The 24,173-nt window shown below is 40.2% G+C and overlaps 1 protein-coding gene across 1 annotated transcript in view; it reads right to left on the bottom strand.

The window, feature by feature from the left end:
• The window catches only part of BANK1 (B cell scaffold protein with ankyrin repeats 1), a 265,057-nt gene that overhangs the window by 14,130 nt on the left and 226,754 nt on the right, over positions 1–24,173 (bottom strand). The window contains exons 5-8 of the mRNA XM_044277573.1: positions 15,480–15,719; positions 11,113–11,361; positions 3,893–4,144; positions 334–579 (exon numbers count right to left, since the gene is read on the bottom strand). Of these exons, the coding sequence (XP_044133508.1) occupies positions 334–579; positions 3,893–4,144; positions 11,113–11,361; positions 15,480–15,719 (987 nt within the window). The remainder of the gene's footprint in view (positions 1–333; positions 580–3,892; positions 4,145–11,112; positions 11,362–15,479; positions 15,720–24,173) is intronic.

Genomic DNA, 24,173 nt, shown 5'->3' with positions numbered 1-24,173 from the left:
GGAAAGAATGATTGTACACAAACATAGAAGAGGATTCTTTATGGCAAAAGCAGTGAGTTCAAGAAGAGCAGTCCTGAGAAACTCTTTAAGGATATGCATAAAGTTTGGAAAACCTCATTCAAATTTAGTTGCAATGGCCATGAGATGAGCATGCTAGAGTTAGGACTTTATTATTTCGTCTTTATAGTATTTTCAATTAGACTTTTGAGCTACATAAATCTTCGAATTTTCAGAATGTTTCTACTGAACCAAAATATTTTAACAAGCAATGCATTTCCTCTAGATAGTTTGATAAATAAGCTATGCATTTATAAGATACTATGTCACTGTTACCTTGAGCAATGTATGATGCACCACTTTCTGTTGTAGAATTTGATGCAGCCTCTGGAGAGGCTGACTTATGAGAAATAAAAGGTGGTTGCCCCCTTTGTTTATTCTTCACAATGGGTTCAAATACAATGTATGCATCGTCCTCAATGGAAGCAACTATCAATGATTCTTCATCGTCTTTATGATAATTTCCAGAGAACTCATCCAGTTCACCATGTGACATTACTTCATTGTCGTCTCTTCTTTCCTCTGTAAAAGTATAAGTGGTTACATTTTCATACAAATTCACATTCTAAATGTTTGCAGTCCATTTAGTTTAATAGATTATGCAATCATTCTTAGTAACAGAAAATCAACTATTTTTGGAGCATAGATATTTTTCTGCTGAGAGTGATAGTAATTAAATTATCGTTTTTTTACAAGTAAATATTAGACTGTTGAAGTAGTATTCAATGTAGGTGAAATGCACTTGCGATGGCTGTGAGCTTAGAATGGCTATGCAGTACTGTAAGTAACAGGCCAACTGCTCATGCACATAATATTATGACACCCGTAGATTTGAATAAACATTGCACACAGAGAAGTCTACTGGATCCACATAGTAGATCACTCTGTACGGCACTGATCAAAAGCTGTCTGATATGTTTGCAGACCGCAGCTGCTCCTCTGTCTCAGGCAGGCACTGTGCCACTTACCCTTTGATTGTTCAGATCAGCAGGCCTCCTGCAAGTTTCTTCCAGGAGGTTCAGCCTCCAGAGTCCTCTTCTCCCTTATGTCTGGCAGGCTGCTGCTCGTGCTTGCCAGCTAGGTCTCTTCCTTCTGACTATAGGGCATGCGCTCCCTCCAGCTCCTAAAGGGCCAGTGCATGTGTGTCCTAATTTCACCATCCAATGGCAATCCTGGGGTACTTTAGACACCCTTAGTTTGAGAGTGACTAAGCAATAGGTTTTCTAGCTTGCTCTTTTTAAGAAAGGTGTGCTGTATCTGTCTGCCCCTATACCTACGTGTGCCTGATATGCAGATTCTTCGCATTGACCCTTCCTATCTGCCCTAACCTCAGACTGTCAATTGTATTGCTCATACCATGCCTGGATTGACCTCAGCCTATTCCTGACTATAGATTTGCCTGACAACTCGGTGGTTTGCACAAGTGTCTATGACTCCCGTGGGTCAGCTATCAACCACACAGAGACTACTCCAGGAGAAATCAGCCTGGTGCTCCCTTGCATGGAAGTCTAGATCCCTGTATAGGTTAATACCATGGTGCTGGAAGGATACACCCTTAGGTTTATCCCAAAGCCAAATGTGTTGATTGAGGCAGTGGTTCCACAGTCACTGCTGTAACAGTTTGCTAAGATTATGGAACTCACTGGACCACTAAAGCTGGGTCTGCCTGAAGTGTGCAAGGAGCAGATCACTAAACTACTATAGGATCGACTTCTACACTACTTATATAATATTTCTGACTGCTTGGATACTTTGACCATAAGCACTACAGTACTACTGCGGCTAATACATCACCACCTCCAACAGTTGCAGACTCTGGCAGCCCCAGTGTATATCTGCCACATCCTCCTCACTATGAAGGGGAACTCAAGTTATGCCAAAGGTTTTTCAACCAGTGTACTATGCACTTCAAGCTGCAGGTTCGTCAGTTCCCCACCAACCGGTCCAAAGTAGCCTTCCTGGTCTTTTTACTGTCATGTTGCAGGACCACGCCACTCTGGGAAAGAAATGATCCTCTGACCAGCAACCTACAGGAGTATCTACCTTTTACAAGGTCTTTGAGGAACCAGGCCGTATCACATCAGCCACCTCTTCCCTTCCCTTTTTTATTGCAGATATACAACGCGTTTCGGGGAATCTCTCCCCTTCATCAGGTAAAACACTGCACTGCATTTTCCTGGGAGAATCTGGTATTTTGGAAAATCTATACCTGCATGGCAGTCTATTTAGACAACATACTGGTCTTTTCAACTGATCTGATCTCATACCAGAAACATGTATTGATTTTATGATTTTATACTAAGTTTGAAAAGTGTGTCTTTGAAAAACATTCTCTGTCCTTCCTGGCATACATATCATATCTGACCGAGGCTTAGAGATGGATCCAGAGAAGTTGTCTGCTGTTTTGGATTGGTATGTGTGCTATCCAGTGATTCTTGGGCTTTGCCATCTACTTCAGGCAGTTTATTCCTCTTTTATTCACTCTAACTGCACCTATTTCTGCTCTTATATGCAAAGGGGTGACTGCCAAGGAATGGTCTCCAAATCAGCTTTTCAGTCAGGGTTTTTCCAGTAATAATAATTTTTCATCAAGTGTCCACAGCCTGTCCCCAGAAACAGAAGATGCATACTTACTTGCTCTGTGCCCCTCTCGTCCTCTGCACTGCCCCTGTTGTCTCCATCTTTTGGTCCCCATGCTGTTTACATCCAGCTGGCCATGGACATGGTCACTTGCACCACTCAAGCCAATGACTGGCTTCAGAAGGGAGGTGGCCACAAGGAACACAACACCACTGAAGCCATTTCGCTTTCCAGCTAGGCTTCTTCCTTCTGCCCATAATGTGTGTGTGCAAGCTCCTCCCAGCTATTAAAGGGCCAATGAGTGTGTCCTAATTTTCACCAGCCAAGGGCTGGCAACCCTGGGCTGCTTTAGGTACCTTCCCCACTGGGAGATTGCCAGAGCAATAGGTTTTCTAGCTGGCTAATTCCTGCAAAGGTATGCTGAATCTGTTTGCCTGCCATTTATCAATCTCTGCCTGATATCCGGATTCTGACCTTTTAGATCCTGTCCTGACCTTTCACTGTCTATTGTGTTGTATTTACTATGCCTGCCCTGACTTTAGCCTGTCCCTAACTATGGTTCTGCCTCAAAATACACCTCACCATTGTCTCTGAGCTCTGTGAGTCAGCTTTTAACTAGAGATGAGAGCATTGATTCTACCCTCATCTTCTGTCTCTTCCATGTAGTGTGTTATCCCTTGTGAGAAAGTTCCTGAGGACAGGGTCCTCTCTCTCATTGTACCATTCTGTCAGTTGGTTTATGTTTATTGTACTTGTATTATATTATGTACTGTATGTAAACCCCTTTTCATATGTACAGCAACCTGGAGTTGATGGCACTTTATAATAAATAATGTTGTCCTGTTACATTAGCAAAGTATATATGTCAAATCCACAAAACATTCTAAATAATTAAAACTGGTCTAGAACTGTTGAGATTATAGAACTCTGTTGTGATGGTGAACTCAATAAAAGAGTTCAAGAGGGGCCTGCATGTAAAGGTCATCAATATATAAAATCCTGGAAACCCCTTTAATGATCAGTATAAAGCTTGGAAAACCTAATTTAAAAGTAATGAGATTAAAAGGACTAGAGTTTGGATTTTATGTTTTTGTCTTTATAGCCTTTTCAATTAGACTTTTGAGCTACATAAATCTTTTATTTATTTTATAGTTTTCTAAATGTTTCCACTGTACCAAGGACTTTAATGATATTTTAATATCTTGATAGATTGAAAAACAAGATATGCATTTATAAGAACCCATGTCGGTGTTACCTTGAGCAATGTAGGATGCACCACTTTCTGTTGTGGAATTTGAAGCAGCCTCAGGAGATGTTGACTTATGAGAAATAAAAGGTGGTTGACCCCTTTGTTTATGCTTCACACTGGGTTCAAATACAATGTATGCATCGTCCTCAATGAAAGCAACTACCAGTGACTCTTCATTGTCTTTATGATCATTTACTTTGTCTGAGTATTCATCCAATTCACCATGTGACACCAATTCATTGTCATCTATTCTTTCTTCTGCCAGGAAAATTGGTTAAATTTTTATACAAATGCACATTATACATGTTCACAGTACATTAAGTTTATCAGATTATCCAATCATTCTTATTAACATAAAATCAAACATTTTTGGAACACATCAAATTTCTTCAGCTACTCGTATGATGTCCTACTGTTCCTCCCACTTTTTAAAATTCAACATGTAGAAAACTAAAGTTATCTTTTCTTCATCTAACTCAGCCCATCTACCAGACCTACCAATCACAGTTAATAGCTCCACACTTTGCCCAGCGTCGTAAGTCTGCTGCCTTGGGATAACATTTGATTATTCCCTGTTCTTTAAACCACACACACTCAAGATCTTACGGCCTCCTCCATCTCCACCTCAAAAACATTCCTTGTATCTGCATTTTCCTCAGCCCTGAGAGTGTCATCTCACACCTTGCCTATACTGGCTACTTATAGCCCAGCAAATTCAGTTAAAAATACTATCAATGATATAAAGTCACCATCTACAATTTTTCCCTCCATAATGTACATTTCTGCCATAATTTCCTGATAAATCCCCATACAAAAGTCTTTGATCTTCTCTTGTCTACTCCATACACAATTGTCTCCAAGATTTTGCTGTGAACCCCCAAGAAAACCTACATTACAACTAAAGATGGGTTAATCAATTCATTGGAATCAAAATTTGACCTACATTTTTGAAAATGATTTTTTTTCAGATTCATTTGGGTAGAATAGAGAGTGAGAAAGAGAGAGAGAGAAACATCACCCTGGAATGGCATTTTAAAATAAATAATTCTAATAATAATTTCTGCAGACATTTTAATATAATGATTGCTATGTGACTACTATACTGTTGAAGTTGAAATCATAGTCAGTAGACAGGTCAACTGCTAATGTGCATATTATTATGACACTCCAATGGACAGCATCTTATTATTATGACACCTAAGCATGTATGACCCAACAGCAAGAATTCTGGCTCTCAAAGACCTGTTACTGTGCCTTTAAAAAGTCCACCTCTACTCCACTCATTAAGCTAACTTAGCAGCACCTGTCTGAGCTCTTTAAAGACACCTGTCCACCCTACAGTCAGCCAGACGCCAACTACTACCATCGGCAAGACCAAAAATCTGTCAAAAGACACCAGAGACAAAATTGTGGACCTCCAAAAGGCTGGAAAGGTCTACAGGGCAATTGCCAAGCAGCTTGGTGAAAATAGATCAACTGTTGGAGCAATTGTTAGAAAATGGAAGAGGCTAAAGATGACTGTCAGTCTCCATCGGACTGGGGCTCCATGCAAGATCTCACCTCGTTGGGTATCACTGGTGATAAGAAAGATGAGGAATCAGCCCAGAACTACAAGGGAGGAGCTGGTTAATGACATGAAGAGAGTTGGGACCACAGTTTCAAAGGTCACTGTCGGTAGAACACTACACCATCATGGTTTCAAATCATGCATTGCACGGAAGGTTCCCCTGCTCAAGTCATCACGTGTCCAGGCCCATCTGAAGTTTGCCAATGACCATCTGGATGATCCAGAGGAGGCATGGGAGAAAGTCATGTGGTCAGATGAGACCAAAGTAGTACTTTTGGGTCTAAACTTCACTCGTCGTGTTTGGAGGAAAAAGAAGGATGAGTTGCATCCCAAGAACACATCCCTACTGTGAAGCATGGGGGTGGTAACATCATGCTTTTGGGGTGCTTTTCTGCAAAGGGGACAGGATGACTGCACAGTATTAAGGAGAGGAATAATGGGGCCATGTATTGTGAGATTTTGAGCAACAACCTCCTTCCCTCAGCCAGAGCATTGAAGATGGGTCGTGGCTGAGTCTTCCAACATGACAAAAACCCGAAGCACACAGCCAAGATAACCAAGAAGTGGCTCCGTAAGAAGCATAATAAGGTTCTGGAGTGGCCTAGCCAGTCTCCAGACCTAAATCCGATAGAACATCTTTGGAGGGAGCTGAAACTCCGTGTTGCTCAGCAACAGCCCCTAAACCTGACAGATCAATTCTGTCTCTCAGAGTGGGAATGCACCTACAATGTGAATTTCCGACCCCTCCCCTCCAAGTAGGAGAACTTGCAAAATTGCAGGGTGTTCAAATACTTCTGTTCCTCACTGTACATCCTCAAGTCTTCTTGGGTATGATGTCACAAGGTTTTCACTTCTGGTTTAGGGGATTTTCTGCTATTCTTCTCAAAGATCCTCTCAAGCTCTGTCAAGTTGGATGGGGACCCTCTGTGGACAGCCAATTTCAGGTCTTTCCAGAGATGTTTGATTGGGTCAAAGTCAGGGCTCTTGCTAGACCACTCAAGGACATTCACAAAGTTGTCCCTACTCCTGTGTTGTCTTGGCTGTGTGTTTAGGGCCATTCTCTTGTTCGAAGATGAACCTTAAGCCCAATCTGAGGTCCATAGCACTATGGATCAGGTTTTCATTAAGAGTACAAATAGAGAAGAGGAGCAGTAACAAATAAAACTTAACTTTTAATATGTCAATTTTCCCTAGGCAGGTAATAAAAGACCCCTTACAAACATGAAAACACATAAAAACAGACTTGGATCCCTGATTAGTGTGCCGCAATGGTTGTCCTCCCTAGGTGTCGTCCTCCCTAGGCTGGTGACAACTGTCACAGAGGCTTACAGGGGAACAAACCATAAAATCACTTTGTCCTGATCCCAACGGAGGGTATCAGAACCAAGGGAGTCAAATGGAATGGTCTTACCAGTTCTGGGAAAGGCCTCACTTGTTTAACCACGTAAAGTGGGTTAATACAGGAGGTGGTCACATGCAGCAGGCTGGTCATTCATCAGATGTCCCGTGGGTAAACGGATATCCGAAATTTAAGTCAGACCTAGTATTAGAGTAGCCTCAACGAAGAAACTTACCCTAGTACCACCCTGCTTGACCTATTTGGCCCTGGTGACATAACACGGGGTCCGTGCCCCGCAAGGGGTGGCCCCATCCGGAACCTTGCCCTGCTAAGGAGTCCCTATGTGACCCTATCACAGGGTGACCAGGGACTAGCCCCAAATTTCAAGGCAAGGGAAGGTATAGTAACCGTAATTAAATTGCGTATGCCGCAATATGTTAGTATAGAGATAAACAACCGCAATTTGATTGCGCGTCCTGTGGTATGTAAGCGTGTCCCAACGTGTTTCATTACTCTAACATATCATAAGACTGCTATTCATGAACATGAGACCCCATAAATCATCAGGAGACACGGGGCCTACTGTTATGGCTCCTACCTGTCTACCTATAACAAGCATATGGGGGTATTATGATAAGGAGCCCCTCAGAGTAAGGTAGAGAGGTGACAGAGTGAGGCATGTGGTATGATACACCTGAAAAGACACATAAACAAGGCGGAAAGCCGTTAGAGTCTAAGTGCTCACACTGTACATATAGTGATGGATGAGAGCCGGTACTCACATAATCGCTGGAACTGTGTATCGCAGATGTCCAGAGTTGTGGGCATGGAGGTTCACCATGCCAGCCACCACAAGCGCACGCCTGACAGCCCTGTACAGGCGCGCTGTATTTAAATGGAAGGAAGGGGAGGGACGTCAGTCAGAGCGCATGCGCCATGTATGACGCCGACCCACGTGACCGGACCATGTCACATGATCAGGCCAACGGAGGTACCGCGTACTCACAGCGCGCAGGCGCAGTTGGCCACACGATGCCGGAGCGGCCCAAGGAGAGCGCAGCTACAGTGACGTAAAGACGTCACCGCGCCTCCAGAGCTGCCCAGCGGGCGACGGGCTGTGATTAAAGGGCTGTTTCCACCAATTCAGGAACAGTCATCAACTCAGCCTCATTATGTTTCGCCCATACAGCACAAGGCTGAAAAAAGAAGAAAGAGGGGGGTGGAGCTGATGGGGGAAAATTAAGTTAATAGCCCCCCGGCTACTACACTTGCAAACCCCACTTGCAAAGGAATAATTCCTAAGTAAATATGACAATAGGGGAATTTATGGCATGGATCAAAAACTACCTGCCCAAAGAGGTGGATGGCTAACAGGGGAAGGGTCATTATAAAGTCGGCTTGGTGAATAAATATATATTTGTTTAAAGAGAAAAGTATTTCTCATCAGAGGGGTGTATCCGCAGATGGCCTATTCAGTGCTATGCAAGGTGAGAATATTTATACACTCACCTAAAGAATTATTAGGAACACCATACTAATACGGTGTTGGACCCTCTTTTGCCTTCAGAACTGCCCTTATTCTACGTGCCATTGATTCAACAAGGTACTGATAGCATTCTTTAGAAATGTTGGCCCATATTGATAGGATAGCATCTTGCAGTTGATGGAGATTTGAGGGATGCACATCCAGGGCACGAAGCTCCCATTCCACCACATCCCAAAGATGCTCTATTGGGTTGAGATCTGGTGACTGTGGGGGCCATTTTAGTACAGTGAACTCATTGTCATGTTCAAGAAACCAATTTGAAATGATTTGAGCTTTGTGACATGGTGCATTATCCTGCTGGAAGTAGCCATCAGAGGATGGGTACATGGTGGTCATGAAGGGATGGACATGGTCAGAAACAATGCTCAGGTAGCCTGTGGTAGTGATGAGCGGGAGGTGCCATATTCGATTTCGCGATATTTCGCGAATATTCGAATGAATATTCGTGTTATATTCGTCGAAATCGAATATTCGTAATTATTCCAATTATCGCGAATAATATACGATTTTTTTTTTTTTTCGCGTATTGCGATTATTTATCTTGATAGTATAAGGCAACGTTCCTATGCTAATTGACTATGGCTAGGCTAATATGTGTATTTTACGAAATTTCGTGATTTGCTCTAACTTCGTCTCTTAGAATATTACGAATATTCTAAAAGACGAAGTTAGAGCAATATTACGAAATTTCGTAAAATACACATATAGATTGTAATTTAGCTAATATACTGCTATAATCCCTTTTTTTGCCTCTAATTTTTTTTTTTGCCTCTTCTGAACTTAAGTTTTGTAAAATATGTACACTATTAAAAAATATTACTATAGCAGTATATTAGCTTAAATACAATCTATGTGTATTTTACGAAATTTCGTAATATTGCTCTAACTTCGTCTTTTAGAATATTCGTAATATTCTAAAAGACGAAGTTAGAGCAATATTAAGAACATTTGCAAAAGCCGAAATTGCGATGCGAGTAATATAACACGAAATAATCGCATGAAGATTTCAACTTAGCACTGCTATATTCCATATTCTAGCCTAATGTGGAATATAGCTGTGCTAAGTTAGCACTGCTATATTCCATACTAGGCTAGAATATGGAATATAGCAGTGCTAAATTGAAATCTTCATGCGATTATTTCGTGTTATATTACTCGCATCGCAACTTGCGAAATTTCGTAAAATACACATATAGATTAGATTGTAATTTAGCTAATATGGAATATAGCAGTAAGTTGAAAACACCACTGACTGGAGCAGCCAGGAAGCCAGGAATCCAAAGGACAGGTAAGAACAACTTTAGAGAAGTGGGAAAGAAAATAAATATTATAATAAAAAAAAAATATACGAATATTCGAATTCGCGAATATATAGAACGATATTCTAAATATTCGCGAAATCTCGAAATTGCGATATTCGAGAAAAAAATTCGTAATTCGAATATTCGCGCTCAACACTAGCCTGTGGCATTTAAACAATGGCCAATTGGCACTAAGGGGCCTAAAGTGTGCCCAGAAAACATCCCCCACACCATTACACCACCACCACCAGCCTGCACAGTGGTAACAAGGCATGATGGATACATGTTCTCATTCTGTTTACGCCAAATTCGGACTCTACCATTTAAATGTCTCAACAGAAATCGAGACTCATCAGACCAGGCAACATTTTTCCAGTCTTCAACAGTCCAATTTTGGTGAGCTTGTGCAAATTATAGCCTCTTTTTCCTATTTGTAGTGGAGATGAGTGGTACTCGGTGGGGTCTTCTGCTGTTGTAGCCCACCTTTCTTTCCCATTCTGACATTCAGTTTGGAGTTCAGGAGATTGTCTTGACCAGGACCACAACCCTACATGCATCAAAGCAACTGCCATGTGATTGGTTGACTAGATAATCGCATTAATGAGAAATAGAACAGGTGTTCCTAATAATTCTTTAGGTGAGTGTATGTAACAACCAAAGTGTAGTTGTTCATTCAGGCCATGCGGGTGGGAGGTATTAAGTCTAAAGATCCACCAGCACTCCCGCTGGAGGATCCGTCTATCCCAATCTCCCCCCCGAAATGGTTTGTTGACACGCTCAATGCCTATGAATTTGATGGCTGATGTGCGACCTCCGTGTACAGAGAGGACATGACTTTCATTAAGAGTATCTATGTATTTTGCCCCATTCAACTTTCCCTCAACCCTGACCAGTCTCCCTATCCCAGCCACTGAAAAACACCCCCATAGCATGATGCTGCCACCTGCAAAGCTTTAATGTAAGGATGGTATTGGGCAGGTGTCAAGCAGTGCCTGGTTTTCTCCAGACATGTATTGTCAGCTGTGAGACCTTATATAAACAGGGCTGTGTCTTTCCAAATCATGTCCAATCAACTACATTTGCCACAGGTCGACACCAATCATGGAGTAAAAACATCTCAGAAATAATCAAGAGAAATAGGAGGTCCCCAGAGCTAAATTTCAAGTGTTATAGCAACGGGTCTAAATACTTATGCCCATGCAAAAATGTAGATTTTTTTTTATAACAAATTGGCACACATTTATAAAAGTCTGTTTTCACTTTCTCACTATGGGGTATTGTATGCAGATTGGTGAGGGGAAAACTGAATGAAAATCACAAATTTAATATTGATGTTGCGAAGCTTTATTCACTTAAAATTCTGAAATCCTTGCACTGTGCCATAATTGTGCAATTTTTCTCTATGCAAACAGATATGCATAATAATACATCTAAAGCATGAAATACATTTTTGACAGGGTATATCAGCATTACCTTGAGAGATAAAAGATGTGCCACTAGCCATTGTAGTAGTTGATGACGGCTCTGGAGTAACCAGGTTTTGTGAGATAAAATGTGTCTGTGCTCTTTGTGTATCTTTAATGCTGTTCTCAAATATGATGTACACATTGTCCTCAGTAGAAGCGATTAAAGCCGGTTCTTCATCATTTCCATTCAATGGTTGCTCATCTGAATGTTTATCATGCGCTTCTTGTGACGTATTCTCCATGTTGAAATCTTCACCTGTCACATTCAAAAATTCTGCTTATTTTTTCTCTTATTCCAATGTTAAAGTTTACATTGTACCTCCTACTCTTTGTTAAAAATGTTTTATTTAGCATGTATTTTGGAATGTTTAATGTAACTGAGATAAACGAGGATGTAATTGGACAAACCTTTATAACTTAAAGGGGTTGTCTCGCTGCAGCAAGTGGCATTTATCATGTAGATAAAGTTAATTTAAGACATTTACTAATGTAATGTGATTGTCCATATTGTTTCCTTTGCTGCCTGGATTCATTTTTGCATCACATTATACAGCACTCATATCCAGGGGTTACGACCACCCTGCAATCCATCAGCGGTGGTTGTGCTTGCACATTATAGGAAAAAGTGCTGGTCTTTCTGGTGGCCAGGACCAAGGGTCCACATGGGTACGCATGCGCATCAGCTCCCATCCCGTCCACCTCGATTCCATGCAGCAGTGGTGGTCGTAACTCCTGGATACAAGCAGTGTATAATGAGATGAAAAAATGATTTAAGCCAGCAAAGGAGGCAATATGGACAATCACATTACATTAGTAAGTGCCTTGTATTAACCTTGTCTACATGATAGATGTAATTTGCTGAAGTGAGACAACTCCTTTAAGTCAGTGCCCACATTTCAATAAAATCTATGGCAGAGAGGAAAAGTACAGGTGTCTGCATTTTATTTAGTCTGTTACTTTATTTTTTGTTTACTATATTTTTTGCATAGCCAGTGAGCTATTCAATAAAATAATTTTTTTTTTTTTTGTCCATTTTTGTCCGCACTCAGTTTAAATCTTCCACTTTCACCAGCCATACAGGTATGTTCTGTCTGAAGCTGTGGCAGTTACAGGGAGAGAACTGCTGTAGAAAGAATATACCCCCTGAGCTGCCAGGCTGAAGATAGGCTAGCAGAGCAATTGTAGCAGTGAATGTGTAAATTGCTGGACCCATGTAAGGTACAGGGCTGGATCTAGTTTGAAAGGTACAGTCATGTACAACCCCTTTAAGTAAAGCTCTATATAGTTTTAAAATTAAATTTGATTTAGACATAGGATCCATCAAGTATAGGAACAGCGAAGTAGCATACGGTACCATATTATTTTTATTAAGATGATTATTATTATTTGTATATAAAAAAGCTTGTTTTAACTGTAAGAAATTAAATACATCTCTGTCCTCAAGTTTACGCTCATGCATTATCTCTCAAAAATCTTTTCTGATTATTATGGACTATTTGACAGGTATTAACTGAATTTTCCATTCGTTTTTTTTATTTTTTCAATAAGGGTTATTCTACAAGGGGTTACAGCTCAAAAATCTTTTCTCTGATTATTATGGACTATATGACAGTTATTACCTGAAGTTATTTCCTGAGTTTTTTTATTTTTTCAATAAGGGTTATTTCACAAGGGGTTACAGCTCAAAAATCTTTGAACCTTAAAAACTTTTTGTAAAGTTGTCCACGCCCTACATGTAGATTGTAACATTTGGTTACCTCTATATAGTGACGTCTGTAATAATACGGCGGATGTCAAGTCATTAAAGATGGTGCCCGCGTTGAAGCAGAACGAGTGCTATAGCAACCAGGTGCCTGTTATTTCACACAGCCGACCATGGATATTTAAGCCCTCAGATGCCATGGTCAAAAGTGACTACTGCATCTGAGTGGCCAAAAACTGGGAAACACATGCTTGCCAGGCAGGAACGCCTCCCCCGGGTGGAGATCGGGGAAGACATTCCATAGAAGTAATGAGCCAGAGCCTTTACTAGGCTAATTACTTGTATATTGCAATTCAGACCAGCAGGTGGCAGTACTGAACTGTAATATAACGATCTCTGTATAAGGTAATTAAAAAAATTCCATCATTCTATACAAGTTGCAGTCTAATGATTGCATGTTGAGGTCCACTCAAGGACCTAAAAAAGGAAAAAGAAAAGTTAAAAAAAGGTTTAAGAAATATAAAAAATATATAAAAATCCAAATCACTTCTTTCCCAGAAATCAAAATAAATGAACAATCAAAAAAATGAACATTATATGCATTGCCGCATCTGAAAACACCCATACTATTAGAATATAAAAAAAATCCCATACAGTGAATGGTGTAACGGAAAAATGAAATCAAAATCAATGTCTAATTCGCAGTTTTTTCATCAATTCACCTCCCCCCAAAAAATAATTAAAAAGAGATAAAAAGTCAAATACAGCCCAAAATGGTGTAAAAAAAAAAAACTACGGAAAGTTCTGCAAAAATAAGCCCTCGCACAGCTCTGTAGACATAAGTAAAAAAAAGTTATGGGGCTCCACAGTATTGCGATCCCTCATTCTTGAACAGCACGATCTGCTGCACAGAAATAATAATTTACCTGCCAGCACTAATGACAGTTTCACCTGATGAACTAGCATATCAGCTGCACCTTTAAACGGGCAGGATGTGGGGAACGAGCATTCACAGGAACGTTCGTTCCTGATAATCTGCTTAATTATCTGTACTTCTAAATCTGGCATGCAAGGAGGGCTGGAATGACAGAATGACAGCTCCATTGTTCTCATGAGGTTTAACTAATGTAGATAAATGTCGAGTAGAAAGTCAAGGACCACAAGAAGCATAGTTGGCTGGCAGTTTATAATGATACCTTTCATGAAAACAAGGAATAAAAAACTGGTAACCACAACACTAATATTGTACCTAGATGTGCGAAAAATAAAAGGAGCGCTGTGCCAAATGAGAAGCCCTGTCAGCAACACCACCTGTATACTGTAGGGTAGGTGTAGTCCTGGACACATATAGGGGAGTGATGGTCTGAGAGAATTAAGGGAGACTGTCTGCCATGCTAACATCCTGAACAATGTTGAGTGAATAGAAGTCCACAAAGTGGACTTCCATCCGAATTTCTGGATAAATTCTATTCGCCGCGAAGCCAAATTTCTTCTTGCTTCATGGTAGCGAATCGATTTAACCTAAAATAGTGTAAATACGAAACAAATCATACTTACCTGATGCAATTGCTAGCAATAGGCCGGCCACCTCCATCTTGATTGAAGATCTAGAATGAAATTCCGTGCGCGGTGACGTATAACGTCACCATATTGACTGCTGTGATGGTGTCATCACGGGCTGTGCAAGATTTTGCGCCAGATCTTCAAGCAAGATGGCGGTGGCCGTCAGTCGCAAGCAAATGGATCAGGTAAATATGACTTGTTTTTTATTTATTTTTTTAAATGTTACACTCTGTTATTTATATCAGATGCCCCTATCAGCTATGAATATGGCATCTGAGGGGTACAATGGCAGGAAGAGTAATTCATCACGAAGCAAATTTTTGGGTAGAAATTCGGAAAAGCAGCTGAATTGAATTTTTCAATTATTCGCTAATCTCTAATTCTGAACAGAGAGGCATTTAACCCCTTAACGACATCTTTAAACATGGTACCCGCTTGCGTGTGCAGTGGGCGCCATAGCGGCAGGGTTTCTGCTATTTTAAATAGCAGAGACCTGTGGCACATGTATGCAATCAGCCATGAGGCTGATCACAAACATTTTACCCTTCAGATGCCGTGGTAAAATTTGACCACAGCATCTGATAAGCCCGGAAGCGGAAATCGTGCGCTTCCGCTCAGGTAACAGCATTCCCCAGCTTAGATCAGGGAACCAGAGCGCCTTAATCTCGCGATGCGCAAGCTAGCGCATGCGCAGTGTCGTCATAGTGTTCCTTCCCTGTGCTGGCATCAGCCTCAGGGAATGAACTGAGCATGCGCTAGCTCGCGCATCGCCAGATTAGGGCGCTCTGGGTTTCTGATGTCGGGGAGCAAGGAGGAGATTCTAAGGATGCGGGGCGGTGCTGGGCTCCTTCACGCTGGGCTCATCTCACGTATAGGACACATCTCAGGTTAATTTGCATATCGTTTTTTTTTTTTACACAATAAACGCACACAGAGCTATGAGGACTGGGTATTGCAGATGTGCTAGTGGCCATCTAGTAACCCATGTCCTCAGCTCTATACACAAAATCCCAGTGACAGGTTCCCTTTAAGGATGTATGTGTCCCTTTAACAAACAAAAAAGGGAATGAATGTAATCTTTACACACCCTGTAAGTATACAGACAATACCTTTAAAGCAGCCTCGCTGCGCTATTAGATCCTGTTCTGGAGGCGGACTTGCATTCAAACCTTCAATGTCTTCTTTGCTTGGCAGTTCTTCAGTAACAGAATAAACTGACATAGGATCATACATATTTTCATAAGGGCATTTAGAATTCTGTTCACATTCTGTATTCTGCCAGTCAGGGTCTTCACAGTTGGGTTCACTAATAAACCATTCTTCCTCTTTATCTGTCTTGTATGTCTCATCTAAAAGTGGAATAAATTATTTTTGATGTATTTCTGAAAAAATGACTTAAATAAGCAATATTAGAATTTTGAGATTTACAGAGCATATTAGACTTCTAATCCCATGTTTCCCAGTGGCACATTAACCTACGTGCATAAAACATACTTGCAAAAGCCCAGTACCATCAATTTTACTGCAGATGTTGTCTAAGGCCCCTTTCACACGGGTGAGAATTCTGCAAGTGATGCGTAAAAATCACCGCTTATGTGCACAGCCCTATTGGAGTGAATGGGTCTGGATTCAGTGCGGGGGAAATGCACCTGCACTGAATCCGGACTCATTCACTCCAATGGGGCTGTGCACATGAGCGGTGATTTTCACGCATCACTTGTGTGTTGCGTGAAAATCGCAGCAAGCTCTATGTTGTGCGTTTTTCACGCAACGCAGGCCCCATAGAAGTGAAAGGGCTGCGTGAAAATCGCAAGCATCCGTAAGCAAGTGCGCATGCGATTTTCACGCATAGTTGCTAGGAGACGATTGGGATGGGGACCTGATCTTTATTATTTTCCCTTATAACATGGTTATAAGGAAAAATAATAGCATTCTTAATACAGAATGCTAAGTAAATTAGGGATGGAGGGATAAAAATTTTTAAAATAAATAATTAAACTCACATCATCCGCTTGTTCGCGAAGCCCGGCTCATCTTCATTCTTCTTCTTTGAGGACCTGGGAGAAAAAGGACCTTTGGTGATGTCACTGCGCTCATCACATGGTCCATCACCATGGTGACAGACCATGTGATGGACCCTGTGATGAGCACAGTGATGTCATCAAAGGTCCTTTAGCCAGGTCCTGAAGAAAGTAGAAAGAAGAGGAGATCCACTACGCAATCAAGTGGATGGGGTGAGTTAAATTCCTTTATTATTTTTAACCCCTCAATGGACATTTTACTAAGCATTCTGTATTAAGAATGCTATTATTTTCCCTTATAACCATGTTATAAGGGAAAATAATAAAATCTACAGAACACCTAACCCGAAACTGAACTTCAGTGAAGAAGTCTGGGTTCGGGTCTGGGTACCAAACATGCGTGCAAAACGCATTAAAACGCTTTGCACTCTCGCTGAAAAATCGTGTATTTCCCGCAATGCACCCGCATCTTTTCCGGCCCTCACATGCGACGCCCATGTGAAAGAGGCCTAAGAGATATCATGTGCCAATATTCTTTCTCTAAAAACTGTTAAAGTGGAGTTATATTATGCTGACGAGAGACTTGAATTATTCTATATTTAATAGAGCATTGGTCTCTTTTTGCACCCAGTTATATACCCTGGATCTTCCAGAAAGACTCAAGTGAGTGATGCATTATTGCTCTACACATCTTTTCATTCTCTAGACTATGCTAATAATAGACACCAGCATGACTTACGGGCCCTTAACATGGGCTCAGAATCCACCAGATAATCGTTTATAGGAACGCTCGTTATCAATTATCTGTTGGTGTAAAGGTGCGGCTGATTACCTAATGAACGAGATCATTCGTGCAGACAAAAATATCGTTGTTTGTCGGCAGCAGTTCGTGCATTGTAAACAGCATCTGTTACTGGCAAACAATGAGTCTGTATGAGGACGAGCCATGGCATTAGCGATCACTCCACTCCATACCGTGGAGGAGATCGCTGCATGTAAATACAGCGGTATTCTCTACTGATGAGCAGGCAATTTCCGGGGAAGGAACGCCTGCTGAATAGTCTCATATAAAGGGACCTTTACAAAGAAATTGTTACAGCTGAATATATCATTGAACAGTTAGCCCTAAGGGTGGCTTAAATAAAAACTACTGTAGACATTGTTACAATTACATTTACACGCATCAAAGCAACATCAAGTGAAACCCTTTAAGAAAGCCACATAAAATTGCACTGAAAAGTGGTTTACTGGGACAATGGACTTCCCAAAACTTGGCCAGTATGTGTAATATTTGGTGAAAATGGAAATCTGTCCAGGGAAATCTGGTCTGGATAAAGAGGTGATCTTGTAAAGGTAAGACAACTTCTACATTTGTATATAGGTAACACATACCAAATTAGTAGCCATTTAATAATGGGCTGTATAGGTAGACTGTAATGAAATGTAATGTGGCTGTTTACTTTAAAATATATTGGCTATGTGTAATTGATGGAGGTCTAATATTGAGACCTGTCGATCATGAATATGATGGAATTAGGGTACTTTATCACTAGCGTTAGAAGAATCCGGCAGGCATTTCCGTTGCTGGAACTGCCTGCCGGATCCGGAAATCCTTATGCAGATCTGCATCCGTTAGACTTATGCATTGAAATACCAGATCCGTCTTTCTGGTATCATCCAAAATGACGGATCCGGTATAAAAAAATTCAAATCTAGAAAGAATTAAGCATGCACAGACCGAAAACCGAATCCAGCGATCTCTATCTCTGAAAAGTTTCTATCAGAATTCAAACTTACAACCTTCTACATTACAGCGAAGAATGTTAACCACTACACTATAGAGCTGCATGGCCCGTTACTTAAAAAAAATAAATATATATAATAATAATAATAATAATATATACATATATGTATATATATATATATATATATATATATATATATATATATTTCTGCTGTATAAGAATACTTACTACTAGTAAGTATTTCTATACAGCACAAGTATCTTTATTTTTTTTTAAGTAGCTAGCTATGCAGGTGGTCGATCCAAGCAAAAGGGACCACCAGAGGACCAGGTAGCAGGTATATTAGACGCTGTTAACAAAACAGCATCTAATATACCTTTTTGGGATTAAAAAAAATTGCATCTACAGCCTGCCAGCGAATGATCGCTGCTGGCAGGCTGTAGATCAACTTCTCAGGTTAGCGTTGCTGTGAGATGACGCGCCGATGCGTCTACGAGGAATAACCCAGCCGCCCGGAGGAAGCTTCCCTGCATTAGGCAGTCGGGAGATGGTTAAAATTCTGCGCTTTAACATAGAAGGTTGTGAGTTCAAATCCCATCAGATTCTTTTCAGATATAGAGGCTAAATGAAATTTATATCTTTTATATATTTTTTTGTAATTGTAAAAAATGTGTAATTACAAAAAAATATTAAAAATATATAAAAAAAATAATATATATATATATATATATATATATATATATATATAAAATCATACTTCTGATATCTATGAATGCATAATATGTGGGAAACTACTACTGATGTTTTAGCCATAATGTATTTACATATATTATAATATATTATATATTCTAAATATATAATAATATATGTAAATATATTATGGCTTAAAAACGTATATATATGTTTAAATTAAATGTAACCTCTATTTCTGAAAAATTTCAGATGGAATTTGAACTCACAACCTTCTACATCACAGCCCAGAATGTTAATCACTACACTATAGAGCTGCATAGCCAGTTACTTTAAAAAAATAAAAATAAATATGAGACTTCTGCCATATAGGAATACTATATAGGAATATACAAATACTATACTAGGAATAGTATTCCTATACAGCAGCAGTCTCATTTAATTGTTTTTTTTTTTTTTAAGTAACTGGCTATGCCGCTCTATAATGTAGTGGTTAAGATTCTTGGCTGTAATGTAGAAGGTTGTGAGTTTGAATCCCACCAGAAACTTTTCAGAAATAGAGGCTAAATTAGATTTAAATACACTGGGTGTCCCTAAGCACTGACTCCATATATGGACATAGCTATATATGGAGTCAGAGCAGGGACTACTAAGCCGAGTCCTGACACCCTCCCCTCTTCAGAGCAAGGGGTGCCAGGTTAAATGCTTGGGTTCTGCCATTGACTTCCATTGTGCTCAGGTGCTCTGTAGAGCACCCGAGAATTGGGAAGTGTTCTACTCAAGCACTTTGGTGCTTGAACAACACTAATTGAGATCCTTTACCGAATTTCAATATCGGAAAAGAATAAAATGAAAGTACCCTTAGAGTTTTTCGATATGAGATAAATAGATAGACAGATTATATATAGATAGATAGATATGAATTCTGAGTATACTATAATCCCTGTGCCTTCATAAGGATGCACTCAAAGATAATTGCAAACTGTGTTTCCATGTCCACCTTTAATCAATATCAATTTTCTAAACCATATTAAATTTGAAATGGAGTTCACATAGAAGGTGGATTTCATGGTAGGAACTAAATTATTGTCTTGAAAGGGTTAGTAAAAGGTTGGCTCCAGTCTCACAGAAATAATAAGAAAGGGCATATATGAGTAATAAATCAAAAGGGAAAGTCAGTGCACTCTAGTTATCCTTCACTGAATCATCAATGTATCTCAGACTCAACTATCTACTGCAGTTCATAGGTCATCAGCACAAGGGAAGAACTAGGAATTTAAAAAGACTAAAAGTTGCCCATGCTGTGGGTGGGCCCACATTGATAAAATGAGGGTTACATAAGTAGGTGGGACCAATACAAGTAGTAGGACCAACACAATTAGGTGAGACCAGCAATACCATAGTGCTACACAAAATAATGCCCCAACAAAACCAAATAACACAATCCAGGGCAACATACCACCCCAACCGAACCAAATACCACATTGCAGCACAATGTACTGTTCTGACATAACCAAATATCACAGTGTACCACAATATACGCAGATATATATATATATATATATATCTGCGTATAAATATCTAGCAGAGCCACAATATACTGTACTACCTGAGGATGAGTTGAATCCAGAAGGGCACGTGTGGCTGCCAGCAGGTTACATACTTACCTGACTCTGCCAGTTGTAATGCTGGGAGCATCAGATCATTACGTACCCGGCCAGCTACTGTGAGGGGAGCTCAGCAGGCCCACTGGGCATCTTCCCAGTAGGGTCTATGGCCAGTCTGCCCCTAATCACTGCTAATACCTATGACGCTAGACAGTAGAATGGGTATTTTTACATATGGATTAAACAGGCAAAACTAAATGGCAAATCTTTTTACAAATACCCTTCATCAAAGGATAATTTCACAGGAACGTAAAAAAATATTAAACGTTTCTCAATCTAAAATTAAAGGTACCTACAGTGAAACATCTCCAAAAAACCACCTCTTTGAGAAGACCGCCCACATTATTCAGACCTGATTACCCACTTTCCATAATACTTTTAAATGTATGTAATGTTGGGTGGTCATCTCAAAGTGGTTTCACTGTATGTTGTTTCAAGGAAGATCTGTAATTAAATTGGCATTCTTGAGTACGTTTATGCAAAGGGGGCTGATTTATGAACTATGGTACGCCGGTTTTCAGGTCTAAAAAAGTTGCAGATGGCGTTTTTGCCACATTTTGCTGTTTATTGCACCATTTTGGACTCTATGTAAATTCTGCAAGTTTTCCATTTTCTAGATATAAACTCCTGATTAGACCGGGATTATGGCACATTTACTGTGTGCGACTATTCCAAATGACGCAAATATGTCGTCTCTCATGGTCTACTTTTACACTTAAAGTAGACACCGGGTGGTTGTCTGGTGTAGGTTGTGGCTTTTTTGCGACCTTTGCAAAAGTTGCACAAATTAAATGAGCCATAATCCAGATCTAATCTAATTTTAACTATTAAACATAGACCACTGTGAAAAGTGATGAGCATCACGTAATGTCGCAAAAATGTCCCTGTTGCCATGACTTAAGTTGTGACTTTTTATGCTACAAAACTGCCATATCTGATTTCATAAATTATTCCCTCAGTTCTTAAGGTTGATGTGTTGGATGCTGGAAAAATGGTGTAAGGATTTGAGTGACTTGGATAAGGGACAAATTGTAATGGGTAGATGTGGTGTTCCCAATATGTAGTGGTTAATGATTACTTAAAGTGGCCCAATGAAGGACAACTGGTGACAGGATCATCAGTAGTGTTGAACGAATTAAGGTTAACATTAAGGTTAACGACGTTGATCCGAATTTCAGGAAAAATTCTATTGATTCAGGAAAAAAATACATATGGTACTTAACTCATCCATTTATTCATGGAGAGGCCGTTGCGGCCATCTTGATTGAAGAAAATGCACCAAATCTCGTGCACTCTGAAGTGTGACATAACCACGTCATCTCGCTGGCGGAGATTTGGTGCATTTTGTTCAATCAAGGTGGCCGCGACGGCCTCTCCACGAGCAAATTGATGAGGTATGTATTTTATTTGTTCTTTAACCCATGATTAACCCCTGAAAGGCTTCAATGCGACTGTCAAATACTGTGATCAGCATTGAACGTGATCAGCATTCTGATCAGCATTCATTGTGATCAGCATTCTGATTTCACAGAATTCTTTACTAATTTATTGAAAAGGAAAAACTAAATTCTTGCATTGACATAAGTATTCAGACCCTTTACTTAGTACTTAGTTGAAGTACCTTTGGCAGTGAATATAGCCTCCAATCTGCTTGGGTATTATGTCACAAAATCTGAATTTAGATTTGGGATTTTTTTTTCTATTCTTCTCCGCAGATTTTCTCAAGCTCTGTCAGGTTTGATGGGAACTGTTGATTGACAGCCATTTTCAAGTCTTTCAATGATATTGTCCTAAAAACACTCCAGTGTTGTCTTGGCTGTTAGCTTATGGGCCATTGGCTTTTTGGAAGGTAAATATTTGGCCCAGTATGATGTCCAGAGCTCACTGGATCAGATTTTCATTTAAAAAAAAATCCTGTACTTTGCTCCATTAGCTTTCCCCCAACCCTTACCAATCTCACTGTCCCAGCTTCTAAAAAACACCCCCAAAGCATGATGCTGCCACCAGTATGTTTTATTGTAGGGATGGTATTGGGTAGGTTGATTGCGCAGCCTTTATCCTCTTCTTTCTTCTTTCTGCAGGACCTGCAAAAGGAGCAGGTCCTGCTGAATAAAGATAGAAGGACCTGCGGTGACGTCACCATGCTCACCACGTGGTGAGGGTGGTGATGTCATCACAGGTCCCTTTGCAGGTCCTGAAGAAAGAAGAGGATACCGGCTGTGTGATCAAGTTTTTAATTTTTAACCCCTCAATGGCCATTTTATTTAGCATTCTGTCTTAAGAATGCTATTATTTTCCATTATAACAGTGTTATAACGGAAACTAATAAAGTGAAGTTCGGGTCCCCATTGACTTTAATGGGGTCCGGGTTCGGGGTCAAGTTCAGGTCAAGTTCGGATCCCGAACCCGAATTTTGACCTGAAGTTCGGCTAAACCTGGCGAACCCTAACTTCCACGGGTTCGCTCATTCCTAGTTTTGGGTATATGAAAAGCAGTGCCTGGTTCCTACAGAAATTACGCTTCTTTCTGGCCAATCCACTTGGTGGAGTGCTGCAGTGATGGTGACCTTCTGGAAGTTTCTTCCATCTATACACAGTATCTCTTATCGAGGTCATTCTCCCCAGATTACTTAGTTTGGTGGGATGGCTTGTTGTTCCAAACTTCTTCCAATTATGGAGGCCTCTGTGCTCTTGGGTACATTCAGTGCAGCAGAAATATTTTTGTACCTTTCTCCAAATCTGTGCCTCCACACAATCCTCATACACTGCCCTAACCCCTGAGGACGCCGTGATACGGCGAAACATGTCGGGGGGCAGCGTGAGGCTCTAATTTTAAAACAGCAATCACTGGAGCTTATGTAATTCAATGCACAGTAAATACATTGCCGTTGATAATTACAGGCAAGCGCGCAGCCTGTCATGGCAACAGTGTGTCTAGGCATATGAAGCCAGACAAGAATATTGTTAATATGTCACAAGTGACTAATAAAGGCCAGTGATACTGGGAATTTTAAAACACTAATATGTATGTTGGTGTATCACCAAAGTTTTATTTAAGAAATATTAAAAGTTATGTCTTAGGCAATTGGTAGGTGCAGGAATAATAGGTGTTAAAAAGTCCTCAAGGACATTAGTAGTAGTTAGTTGTTGCACAACACACCTTATCCTAGCACTTAAAGGGAAAACGTAGAATTCGAAGTCCACACAATCCTGGCTCTATGGGTACTTCTTTTCTCCTCATGGCTTGGTTTTTGCTCTGATATGCATTGTCAGCTACGAGACCTTGTATAGACGGCGTGTATCTTTCCAAATCATGTTCGATCAACTGAATTAACCACTGTGGACTCCAATCAAGGTGTAGAAACATATTAAAGATAATTAAGAGCAATAAGAGGCCCCAGAGCTATGAAAATTTCATGAAAAAACTTGGAAGGATATTGACGATAGGTTACACGTATAAAATTAGGTCAGGAAAGAAGTGAAAATAGCGTGCTTACTTAAAAACGATACCTTTATTTAATGAATGGGTATGAGCGAGATTAACGATGTGCTCAGGTGATATAATATATTTGACAAAGAACCTCCTATTATAGATAGGATAGGTAATGAATATATGAATCACTAGAGGGTTGGGGGTGGTAATGGGTAAATTTGTGGGAAAAGGTTATTTCCCTAGATAAC

This window comes from Bufo gargarizans, chromosome 1 (assembly GCF_014858855.1).
Source record: "Bufo gargarizans isolate SCDJY-AF-19 chromosome 1, ASM1485885v1, whole genome shotgun sequence".
Taxonomy (NCBI): Eukaryota; Metazoa; Chordata; class Amphibia; order Anura; family Bufonidae; genus Bufo; species Bufo gargarizans.
This window is presented reverse-complemented; position numbering and strand designations above follow the sequence as displayed.